Source organism: Excalfactoria chinensis, chromosome 20 (genome assembly GCF_039878825.1).
Source record: "Excalfactoria chinensis isolate bCotChi1 chromosome 20, bCotChi1.hap2, whole genome shotgun sequence".
NCBI lineage: Eukaryota > Metazoa > Chordata > Aves > Galliformes > Phasianidae > Excalfactoria > Excalfactoria chinensis.
The window spans coordinates 1,505,437-1,517,541 of record NC_092844.1 but is presented as its reverse complement, the minus strand read 5'-3'; the positions used below and the strand labels follow the sequence as shown (position 1 = coordinate 1,517,541).

Here is a 12,105-nt window from a genome sequence, read left to right as displayed (position 1 = left end):
ACACAGCTCTGAAAAACAGAAGATGAAAGAGAAAAGAAAGACACGAAGTGTAACATCTCACTTCTAATTCTTGCTCCACGTTTGGGTTTTTCAATCTACGTAGATCTTGCTCTGTAATTGGAAGTTCGTCTCCTCCGCCGGATAAACGATCGTTTCTGCGTTGGTTAAAGTCTGTTATCTAATGAAAAACAAAGCAGATTATTCATAAATAACAGCTATTTCTAAGAATTTAGAGGTACAAGGCATGAAAGCGCTTCAAGCACAAGCAAATAATGAAATAATAATTTGGGTTAATGAAGGACTCTCACCTGCAGAACTCGAGTTGGCCCATCTGGGATGACTCGAACAGCCAGCACTCCTGAGCCAGGCCTCATCTTCTGGTTTATGAACTGCTGCTCTGGTGGAACCGACTCCAAAAGCTCAAGAGAAGTGTCCGGACCGAGAACAACTTCTGCTCCATCATGGAGACCTGATATTCCTCCCTTCGCCTGGATAAAAAACAGAAGTCAAAAACAGAACAGAAAAAAAACATAGAGGTAGAACTTTGGATAACTGTTCATACACATGAATTTAGAGCATGTTTCACTTCTCCATCTAAGGAGAAATAGACTGAAACTTAGCCCCAGGCACCTTAATGCAGCAATGGGGGGCTCCTGGGCTGCTGCAGATTGGGAAGTAACTTGCTAAGGTGCATTAATTTGATCACAAAACAATCAATGCAATATCCAGAAAGAATATATGTTATCACAAGCATAGTTTGCTGCTTCAACAATATGTAGCATAATTTATTCAACTTTTGCCTTTAATCAATGGAAAAAAATGGCCACAGTAGCAAAATCCTTTAACAAAACCTGACTCTATTGGTTGACACCTCAGCATTTTCAAATTGGTTCTGTGAGAATATTGAGACTCTGTTTATCATTCTACCAATTATTTTCAATAATCACATACTATTATTTCTCTAGTTACTTACTTTCAAATTAATAATGCAGGATTTAATCATCTGTAATTATTTGCAAATATTTGTATCCATAAGGGGAAGAGTGAAAACAAGTTTGAAGTATGAGCAGTACTGACCTGGACAACCAGTCCATGAATACCACAGGTCAACTTCCCATCACGAAAACTCCATGTCTGGGTGGTGCTGCGCCGCCGATCAGGCTTCCTCAACATGAGGGGCTCATACCTGCAGTGAAAGCACAACAAACCCAAACTGAGGATGATTCCAACTCCGTGGTTTCACTCCCATGTTCTGTTCATTTTCCTCATCTCACTTCTCGAGTGTTTTAAGAACAAGCTGCTGAAAAAAATATTAATTATGCCTTGATCTGGAAAAATACTGATGATCTTGAAGTGATTGTGAAGCCTGTTCCTGACACCAGATAGAATTCAGCTCATGCAGGTCTTCACAATAATTCCTTTCCTTCCTCAGAAAACATCCCGTAAAGCACGCTTTCAAGGACATTGTACAGTTTCACTACAAACTGTATTTGCAATACCTGTTATCTGTGACAGCTGCCAGACCAGCAATATCTAAAATCATACAAGACTCCACAGACCGAGGTGAAGGTTTATGAGGGTTATGAGGAACAGAGGAGCCTTCGTGGCAAAGCATTCCTGTGCCAGTCATCCTCCAAAGCTGGGATCGCTTTCCTGGCTCCTGTTGCACAAGAATTCAAGATTTCAATGAGTACAGCAGTACAGAGCAAATACTACTGCTCTGTTTTCCTATCAAATGCTATAACTTATAACTAGCCTTACAAAGTACCATCATTACAGTTTTCCTTTTTCCTTCTACCAGCTCCTGATTTTACTTCATCACGGAGCAACAGCATTTCAATAAAATCAACCATGTCTTGGTACCTTCTTTTTCAGGATAACCCGTTGTGTCTTTGGAGAAACATCAAGGACAAGCTCTGCATATGCAGCATCCCTGTTCGAAGCAACTGGTCTTACACTTGTCTCCTGTAAACTAGAACACCAAGAAAACATCAGCATGTTGAGTCAGAGCAGCTGTGACTTCAGTAGAACAAATCAAGGATACCAACAATCTGGTGAGATATACAGAATCACAGAATGGCCCAGGTTGGAAGGGACCTCAGGGATCATGAAGCTCCAACCCCCCCACCACAGGCAGGGCTGCCAACGTTTAAAGCAGACCAGGCTGCCCAGGGCCTCATCCAACCTGGCCTTGAACACCTCCAGGGAGGGACAGGCATCCACACCCTCTCTGGGCAGCTGTTCCAGCATCTCATCACTCTCATAGTAAAGAACTTCCCCTGATGTCCAACCTCAGTCTTCACTCCCTCAACTTAAAACCATTTCCCCTTGTCCTGCTGTTATCTACCCTTTCAAATAGTCGACTCCCCTCTTGTTTGTAGGCTCCCTTTAGGTACTGAAAGGCTGCAATGAGGCCACCCTACAGCCTTCTTTTCTCCGTGCTGAACAAGCCCAGCTCCCTCAGCCTGTCTTCACAGGGTAAGTGCTCCAACCCCGATGATCTCTGTGGCCCTCTCCTGGACCCTCTCCAACAGCTCTCTGTTCTTTTTGTACTGAGAGCTCCAGCCCCAGACAACTCCTGAATTTTGGCATTTTTAGTGTAATATCTAATGAATTACCCTGAGAAAGTATAAGTAGCAGCAATATAAATGAAGTTTTCATAATAAAGCTGTTTGCTGTCTTGGAAGTCATTCATACTGCAGACGATCTCTGAGGAGCCTGCTCCCTTAACTGTCAGCATGACAAATGGTGGTAGGATGGGTTCATCCCATGCATAATCCAGGGAAGTCATGGGCTTCACTTCAGTGTAGAGCCTTGGCTCGACAACACCGTGCTGATTAAAAACAATTGGAACCTGTAACAGTAATGGAAGAGCATTTACTTTCACACCAATTCTCCATCAGTTTTTGCTATCATTTGTTCATTTTTCAGGCCTTGATCACTGAACTACGTTCAAGCTCACTTCCCTCCCCCCCGATTTGAACTTCAAAGATAATCTCAAAGGGACCAGAAATAATCATCTTTGCTTTTATCCATCATCTTTGGTTCAAAAACTCTTTAGTTCCATGGTAGCACCTCAATCAAACCTTTCCCATCAAAACCAGGAGACGCACCCAGTTTTATTGAGCAATTCAGTAACAAAAGCCAGACTAAATAACTATTATCAAGAGCTGTGTCTCCTGTTCTAATCACAAGGCAGTCTGTAAGTTACTGGCCAATAAACAAAGCAAATCCTCTGATTTTTTACAGTCGTTGACATGGAACTTGTTCTTCATCCCTATGACCTATGAAAGCCACAACACAGGCACTATTATTTGAACTAAGTTCAAGATAATGACAATGATATACAAGTACGTATTGGGACACACTTTCACTGTATTTTCTAACAGAAGCTGGATAGATCCCTGACTGACATCTAGGAGAAATGTTTCCACTTTTTAATTTAAAAAAAGAAAATCGTGATTTTCTGCTCTTTTACCTTGGAAAAATTGTCTATGCGAAAAGGTGGCGGCAGCTGATCCGTGTCACTGAATGCAACGTGGTACGTGGCTCCCTGAAGAGTAATTTCTACCCTTAAGAAGTAGCATTTTCCCAGGGTGTCCCTGAACAAGGAAGAGCAAGTGCAGGACAGGTGGGTTTCTGGTGGGTATTACTGCAGCTCTAAGTGTTCTGCAGGTCACAAAACACTTGCATGCAATAACTACCTCATATTAATATGGAAAGAGTTATTTTTGTTGACTTCAAATCCTCCAGACCAAATGCAGTTTGGGACATCCATCAGTCTCACACATAACAGCTGATCGTAGTCATTGCGTGGCCAGTGGAACACAACGCTGGAGCCAGGCAGCGTGGAGATGTAGCCACCAGGGTTGGACGTCCCCTGGTAATAGAAAGCAGGAAATAAATATTCTAAGGGCATGAAAAATACAACATTAATCCACAGACCTCTCAAATAGAACGCACCTTCAAACCCATACACCTCTCACATTCACCTGCTAGGTAAATGCTCAAAATTAGAAGAACAAATTAAAAAGTCCTTGTAATCAGACTTTCAGGAATAACGTCAGTATTCTTTGCTGTTAGAAGATGTTGTTCCTAACTCTAGGTGGAACAGAAAGGAAGGCCCATACCTGGCCTCTGGCAAACTCCCTCTGAACAAAGGCAAGCTTATAGCTGGACTTATTATCTAGCAGGTAACGGGGGGCAAATGTCACCATGCAGGTATCAATGTAACGTCCTCTGCCCTTCTTAACGTCAATGCCTGGTAAGAGACACAAATTAAAAGTAATGCTGTTAATTAGGAGCAAAAAAAGAAACCCTGAAGACAATTTTCAAACTACATTTAACATGATTTCCAGTGTGTTCCTGAGATGTACCATTTCTGCCATGCCACTTGTACATGTGAAATACTGACAGTAAATGTACTTTTATGCCACTTGTTACCCTCTGTATCTCAAGGAGAACACAGAGACAATAAGCAACAAAGCTAAAGAAGACTCCTCTCTTTTCAAATCACCAGTTAAATCAATGTAATTATTCCCCTTTCCAACACACAAAGCATAAGGACACCTGCATATAAGTAGAGATGGTGCTGAGGTGGGATTTCAGGTGTACTTAGAAATAGCATACAGGGGGGATAAAGTAACATAAAGTGAAAGAACACCCTGTAAATACATTTACCAATACTTAAGGACTAAATGCAAAAATAAGAACCACAGAAAACTGGTTTTTAAGCAAACCATTTCAGATACTACTTCTTGTCTAACTTTTCTCCAGACCCTCACAGATCTTTAGCAACACAGGCTTCCTTTCTACTCCCATCAGCACATACCAATGTTGTAAATGAGGCCTGGTCGGTTTCCATGCTGGATCACTTTAAGGGCTCTGACACCGCTACCGCCGTCCAAGGAGAAGCCCTGGCACCAGCCTGGCATGCCCTCAGGATGGATGCCTTTCCCTACCCGCATCGTACATCTAAGGGTAAGAAGAAAACACAGATGTAAAGAAAGGATCAGTTGGTGACAAGGATAAAGTAAATTTCCTCCTTGAAGCCAGATAAAATAACTGACAAGTTTGCTTTCCAAAATCCTTCACCAAACTTCTGCTGCACACCAGCTTCCAAGTGACTGTTACCACCACTCAATAGGGTATTAGGAAAAAGCTCTCCCTGTTAGCTGCATCTGTACTAACATACCCACGCCATCCTCTGCCAATTACAGCCATATTTAACAAGGTTCCTCCCCTCTGCTCCTCTCTCAGTGGTACTTACAAGTTGGGCTGTTCTTTATCAGCGTAACAGAACAGAAGCGGGCTGAGGCTTCTAGCAAGTTCATGCTCTTCAAACTGCCCTGCTGCATCTGTTTTGGCATTATCTTGTCTGAAGATGAGGGGCAATCCTTTAAGGAAACACACACAAAAAAGGGAGTTACCAAATTATTATCTCACAAGAATTCAAGGTGAGAACAGCAAAAGCTATTCCCATTAAAGAATAATTCAGTGTCAGAAGTTAGCCTGCATAAATTCCAACTCTGCATCCATAATCTCCACCTGACCTTCTGAAGGGGTAAACCCATCACAGCTGTGAGCATGGAGCCTGTAAGTGAAAAAGGATCATGCAACTCAGACAGCATGAGTCTAACTTACGCCAATTTGTTTGCAGCTACATAAAGACTACTAAATTATTTGTGTTTAAAAGCCTGCAATAGAGCCACTGTAAGTTGTCTGTTGCAAGACTCACCTGTTTTGTTGATTAACCAATATGGTGCTGAAATGAGGATCTTCAGAGAACCTTCTGCACGACACACAATCCTTATGGTCAAATTCAGCTGGCGTTTGTTGACATCATACAATCGCATCCGCACCATATAGTTTTGTGTCCCAGGAGGAATCAGCAGCTCTTTGCAGATTGGGAAGTTTTCTAACAGCACACCTGGGAATGACAGAACAACAGAAACAATCATCATTCCTTTTGCTTGCTCATTCTGAATAATTCACGTAGCTCACCCACTTTAACTTGTAAAACCACTCCATGTAAAGATCTCTGACCTTGTTAAGTCAAAAGCAGCAAAATGCTTTCTAAAGCAACTCTGCTTAAGGATAATTAGTGCCTAAGCATCACAAGTGCAGCCAGCGTTGACAATGCCAGCATTTTGTGTTCCATAAAGCATCTTACCAAGCTCAATGTTCTGAGATGTGTCAGCTGTGTGCAGTGCCACCTCCTTGCCCGGTTTCAGTGTGCCGCTGATTGGCATCCCTTTAACGTAAAACTCAAGTTCACAAGGCAGCAAGTTACAGACCACCACTGTTGGCAAAAGATAAATAGTATGGCCAGGCTGTCTGAAAATCTGCTTAGCGCTGTCAGAAAATATACTGGAGGGCATGTAATCGGGGTAGTTTTCTTTCTTGATCGCCACACAAAATCTGTGAAGACAAATAGGTGTGTGTCAGAAGTCAGCAATGAACTCCATGGAATAACTAAATCTTGCCTTTGTACAAGAATTCCACGCTATTTTCTAACACTTCATCCTTCGAAACAGGTGTAAACAAAGCACTAACCAATAAGGGGGAATGGTTTGAAACTGAGACAGGGCAGGTTTAGGTTGGATCTTAGGAGGAAGTTTTTCACCCAGAGGGTGGTGACGCACTGGAACAGGTTGCCCAAGGAGGCTGTGGATGCCCCATCCCTGCAGGCATTCAAGGCCAGGCTGGATGTGGCTCTGGGCAGCCTGGGCTGCTGGTTAGCAACCCTGCACATAGCAGGGGGTTGAAATGAGATGATCATTGTGGTTCTTTTCAACCCAGGCCGTTCTGTGATTCTACACTCAGACGTTTGCCATCAGGTAACATCATATGGGCTTTAAGAAGCCCTGCAGAAATACAGTTATACATTCAGTGCTTTCTTATGCTAGCGACCAAGCAAAACATCCTACTAAACTGCAGAAGCTTCTACCTCTACATATTTTCTTGCCTATCATTTAGTTTCACAGCATTTCAATTTCCAGAAGAGGAGAACAGTTTACAGAGAAACAATTAGGGCTTAAATCAACCTGAAAAACCGGCTGTTCTCAGACTCCATGGAATGGCACTCCCGCTTGCTGCTGCAAACTTCTGCTGTCTTCTGAACATCAGTCCAATGAATCGGAGCCTTACAGAAGAAGACTCCCAGACCTTTTGGCCTGGCTTGTAAACGCCACGATGTGAGGTGCAGTGGAATAGCAAAGGCATCTCCTGGCATAACTGCTGGAAGAACTACAGGTTCTGCAACCAAACAGAAAAGGAAACACTAATAACAAATTAAGCTCCTTTACTGAAAAGTATTTTCTACTGGAAACCGCTTACAAATAGTAAGTCCCAATAAATTTTTAGAGCAACAAGTTACATTTTGAAGTGAAACAAGCTACTTTATCTGTGTTTTAAGCATCAACCTGCTGTTCTCAGCCCTATTATTCTGGCAGGGGATGAATTTAGGCCTCTAAATCTGAAAACTGCTGGAGCTCATGTTCTTCTTCCTGGGATACCTTAGGGACGCTTATTCCAAAAGATTTCATTCATTGTACTCTTGGTAGATTATCAGCACGTCACTACATTTCTAGACTTCACCTCTGCATGCCAACACCTTAAACCTCCTATTGCTAAAAGGTGTAACACAGCATGTACAGAAACTCAAATCCATCTTTACAGAGCCTCAGCTTTCCCTATTTGCTTGAACCATACAGAAAATCCTACTGGTTTCTCTAGCTTACACTGCTGATCACTGTCTTCTTAACAACACCCATTAGCCCCAGGGAGGCTGACTTTGCTGTTAGCTGCTACAGGCAGCAATGAATCTTCCAGGGAAGGAAACTGAAGATTCTGCACGTGGAAGGAGCATACACCACTTACTGTCAGGAGCAGAAGGACTATCCAGCCTTAGCTCCATGGGTGTTTCCAGCTTGTTCTTCACAATCAAAGCTGAGCGCACAGTGATCACCTTCCGAGCGCTACCTTCCATGGTTACTTCAAATACCACACGCACAGGAGGCAATGAAGAAAACTGAAAGAGAACAGAAAAGCAATGAAAGGTAACAAGTGTATCTAACACAGACACAGGTCAGTATTGTAGTATTAAATGCTGGAGCGAGGATCTGTGAAGGGAGTGCAACCAAGTAGAGCATCCAAAATAATGCAATGTAACAGGCAAATACTTCAGTAGTCTCAAAAGAGGCATACTTAACTCTTCTGCTCAGGTTATTTAGACTAAAATGTTTGTGCAACAGAGAATAATTTTTCTTCTCCATTTTCTTACAACAGCACAGCAAGTTTTGGAACTGCACAGTATGATCTTCATTAAAATTAGCTTCAGTCTTCAAACCTGGCACGTATTTCATTGTATATAAAAAGTGAGACCGAGTTCAATCAGTCCAAATTTCTCAGCAAAGTAGGTAACAGGCTGCACTGCTTTGCTGTTCCAAAAGTCAGAGTTTATTCTGTGGGCACAGACCTAACTCCACTGCTTGCTCAGACTGTGATAACAGGCAAGTAAAGAACCTTGCCACAGCTGAGCTTGATTTCTGTTTCCTATCAGGAAAGCAGAAGCCAGTCCACTTGCAGAGTTACGTTAGCCTTACTTTGGTAGCTCTCAAAAAATGGGAAGATATACTCACATAAACTTGCGGATGTATTATGTTCGTTCTATTTATTGGACTTCCAAGCTGGAAGGAAAACAAACAGGAAAGACAGAAGTGTTCACTTTAAGATATTACTGTCAGTTGTAACACAGAACATTACTGCAGAAAAATAAATTAAGGACTGTCATTAGTTGGTCTTTCTCATATTCAACACAACTCTGAAGACATGAGAGCTGTATTAGCCTAATCTAATTGTAATACTGCTTGAAAAGAAGAATGAAGCTGAAGCATTCATTAAAAACTAACTACCCACAGATGTTCCTGAGTAGCAGTTCCTGCTCATTTGCACTTTCCTCTTTCACAAACCAAGCTGCAGACAGAGATGATGCTTTATACACTTGAATATGAAACCATCGGGAATTATCCAAATAAGAGACTAATGGCTCCTTTTAGTGGTAATAGTAGTAGATTCTAATCCTATTTTGTACCAAAAAGACCTCAGCTTTCATCTTCTCCAGTAGCTAACCTTAACGCTTAGCTAGTTTCTACATTTCACAACCATTTCCATCACCAAGTCTCAACCACAACTGCCTGCCAGCCTGCTGCTTACTACAATTGTGCTTTCCCTTCATGACAAGCAGATTTGGTCCAAGCTGCCACATATTTCAACAATCTCCAAACTTTCAGGGAATTGCCAATGTCGTTTATTTTAAGTAAATTAGCCACAGGGAAAGCATTCCTGCCATAAAAGAAATAAAAATAGCTGCTGAAATATATCATAGAATCACAGAATGCCCTGGGTTGAAAAGGACCACAATGCTCATCCAGTTCCATCCCCAATGCTACATGCAGGGTAACCAACCACCAGCCCAGGCTGCCCAGAGCCACATCCAGCCTGGCCTGTAGCTCTGATTTGAAGCTCAGTCTCCACATCTCTGCTGCTCTGTCCCCAGTACATTATGTCTGTCATTGGCAGTTCTGAGTGCTCAGCACAGGCTAAATGCTGGCTACCCTTGTGGTTTGTTTGTTGTGCTTAACACCATTAGTTCACCATCTCACGCTCTCCCAGTTCACACCAATTGAAAAGAGGACAATCTCATGCAATGCAGGAGCTGTTGTTACACCAAAACCTTGGAGGCATCATTACTCTCAACCTACATGTACCTGTTAAGGCTCACACCCAAATCAGAGCTTACAGTGGAAGAAGAGGAATTCTTGTCCGGCGCAGCGTATCGGAAGAAGGTTCCAACTTTGTCTACAGACACTGGGCTGACTTCTTCCCAGCCATTCACCCTCACTTGCAGCTGGTGAATCCTCAGATCATGAGTGTGCCTACAGGTTAGATTAAGTTAAATTACTACTCAGCGTTCTCTTATAAGGTAAGCATAAACAGTTCAAATAAAGTACGTCCTCTGCCAAACGAGGAAACAAATCTCACCAATTTAGCATTTAAGAAAAACAAATTCAATCATTTTCCATTTCGTGGACCTGATTTGTTCTGTTCTCCCCAGTCAACACTGATAAGTGTGACTACGTCAGAGTTAAAACACAAAACCACATGTAATATTCGCTTGCCAGTTCTTAGCACCAATAAAACTTATGCTTAGCAAGTCCCCCCGCCGCATACAAAACTTCCTAAAGCCTTTCAACAATTAAACCATCCCTCACATCACCCGACAAGCTGCTTACTGATAATTCCCCATTACACAGAAAAAACAACAAACATTAAAAGATCCACTTTTTATTTACTATCTATTGGTGTCTTCACAACTATGATTCCATGAGTTCCAAATATGAGTGTGTCAAAGCGCATCTTGCAGCCTGATCCCTTCACCTGTGTCTGAGTTTCCCTCTGGCTTCAAACTCAAATGGAACTTCTTGCCCTGTGATAACTTCTTTCCACTCACTGACATTATGGGCATCATCCAGCAACGTTCCATTTTCCTCAGGAACAACTCCTGGACTCCCACTGTGAGACAGTGCAGCCCTGTACAGAGAATCACATCGTGATTTGGAGCCCCCAGCACATCCCAGCCATGTAAATAGAACCATACCCTTTGGGCCCCCAGCACATGAAAGATGTGGAACTGTTGGAGTGGAATCATGAGAGCTGGAGCATCTCTGCCATAAAGAAAAGCGGTGGGACTTGGGCTCGATTAGCTTTTTGTTTTCTAAAGTAGTGTTAATATCTCAGTGACAAAGGAAAGGCTCCTGACTAAGAAAGACTGGGAGTTGATTAAGATCCCTGCAAGAAAACAAAAGAACTGAGGACAATAGGGTTTGGCTGACATCCCAGAGAAATCAGACGGGTATTGCCAATGAGATCCCACTTCTTACCGGGTAGGTGTTGTAGTTAGGGTAGCAAACCACAGAGTGCATCCAGTATGGTTTCTCAGAGCAAAGGGCACAAATGGCTGTCTACGTTTTGTGGCCTTCATTTCAGCTGTAAGACAGAATAAAAACTTGTCTAAATGCTTATGAAAGAAATATCCATAGGAGGACATAATGGTTTGGGTTCAAAGGGACCGCTAAGATCATCTGGATTCACCAAATGCAGACACAGAATGAGATGATGACTGGAGAACCACAATCTGTACCACCTCTAGAAAAGCAGATCTAAGAAACAGCCTAGCAGATTACTAAAACCACTTCAAGTTTTATTTATTCACTGCTCTAGAAATGGTACAAGATCTTTCCCTGCATCATCTGCTTAGTAATACAGTTTAAAAACACCGCAAGAACTGAGTCTAATGGACTTGAAAAAAAGAAAATAAAAAGGAAGGAAAAGAAGAAAAGAGAAAATGGGAAACGTATATAATCCCTGTACATTAACCTGACTACAGCCAGATGGCTCTGCAAAACCCTCTGAACAGGAAACTTCACCTACAATGTTTGGCGTTTCTCAAGGATGCATTACTAACAAGCACCCAAGTGTTACTCTCCTCTTCTGTGCTGCTGCTGTACATCATGTCTGTGAAAATACTTACAGTGTTTGGACAGGAAAAAAAAGCCCCTGCCAAATCCCAGCAAGTACTTAGGAGGGAAGATAAACGGCTGCTCCCTAAACACATTCATCTTTCTGTATGAGAGCTGACAGAAGGCAGACATGTTAAATCAGCCGCTCAAAGACAGGAATTAAACATCTCACAGAATTCCTATCCAAAGGATGACGTACATTAAGTTCCACTATATCATGCTGTGAGACCCACTGCAGCCATGCATGTGACCAAAGAGAACTGAAGCACAAGTGTAAAAAGGCAGGAGAGGGGGGAGCAGGTGGGGAGGTGTTTGTAAAGGAGGTACTGACGATTGCATGTAGCTTTCTCCTAAAAGAAGGACAAGAAATGGCTCCATTCCTCATGGTGCTGATGGAGACATGAATCTGGTAACCCTACACCTCCCAGAGGAAATCCTTCTCAATTCAAAAATATAAAAATTGAATCCTTTAAAATGAAAACATTGCGGTTTTTTGCTGAATGCAACTTAAAAAATATAAATA

The 12,105-nt window shown here is 42.3% G+C and overlaps 1 protein-coding gene across 5 annotated transcripts in view; it reads right to left on the bottom strand.

Annotated features, from left to right (window-relative positions):
- Positions 1-12,105, bottom strand: part of VPS13D (vacuolar protein sorting 13 homolog D) — an 83,059-nt gene that overhangs the window by 37,133 nt on the left and 33,821 nt on the right. For all 5 annotated transcript variants that reach the window (XM_072354155.1, XM_072354153.1, XM_072354156.1 and 2 more), the window contains 19 exons: positions 10,944-11,049; positions 10,441-10,593; positions 9,803-9,938; positions 8,643-8,690; positions 7,882-8,032; positions 7,047-7,257; positions 6,173-6,420; positions 5,738-5,929; positions 5,270-5,396; positions 4,832-4,974; positions 4,131-4,261; positions 3,705-3,880; positions 3,479-3,602; positions 2,619-2,854; positions 1,864-1,972; positions 1,500-1,660; positions 1,078-1,186; positions 309-488; positions 62-178 (listed from right to left, as the gene is read on the bottom strand). In XM_072354155.1, coding sequence (XP_072210256.1) covers positions 62-178; positions 309-488; positions 1,078-1,186; positions 1,500-1,660; positions 1,864-1,972; positions 2,619-2,854; positions 3,479-3,602; positions 3,705-3,880; positions 4,131-4,261; positions 4,832-4,974; positions 5,270-5,396; positions 5,738-5,929; positions 6,173-6,420; positions 7,047-7,257; positions 7,882-8,032; positions 8,643-8,690; positions 9,803-9,938; positions 10,441-10,593; positions 10,944-11,049 — 2,858 coding nt within the window. The remainder of the gene's footprint in view (positions 1-61; positions 179-308; positions 489-1,077; positions 1,187-1,499; positions 1,661-1,863; positions 1,973-2,618; positions 2,855-3,478; positions 3,603-3,704; positions 3,881-4,130; positions 4,262-4,831; positions 4,975-5,269; positions 5,397-5,737; positions 5,930-6,172; positions 6,421-7,046; positions 7,258-7,881; positions 8,033-8,642; positions 8,691-9,802; positions 9,939-10,440; positions 10,594-10,943; positions 11,050-12,105) is intronic.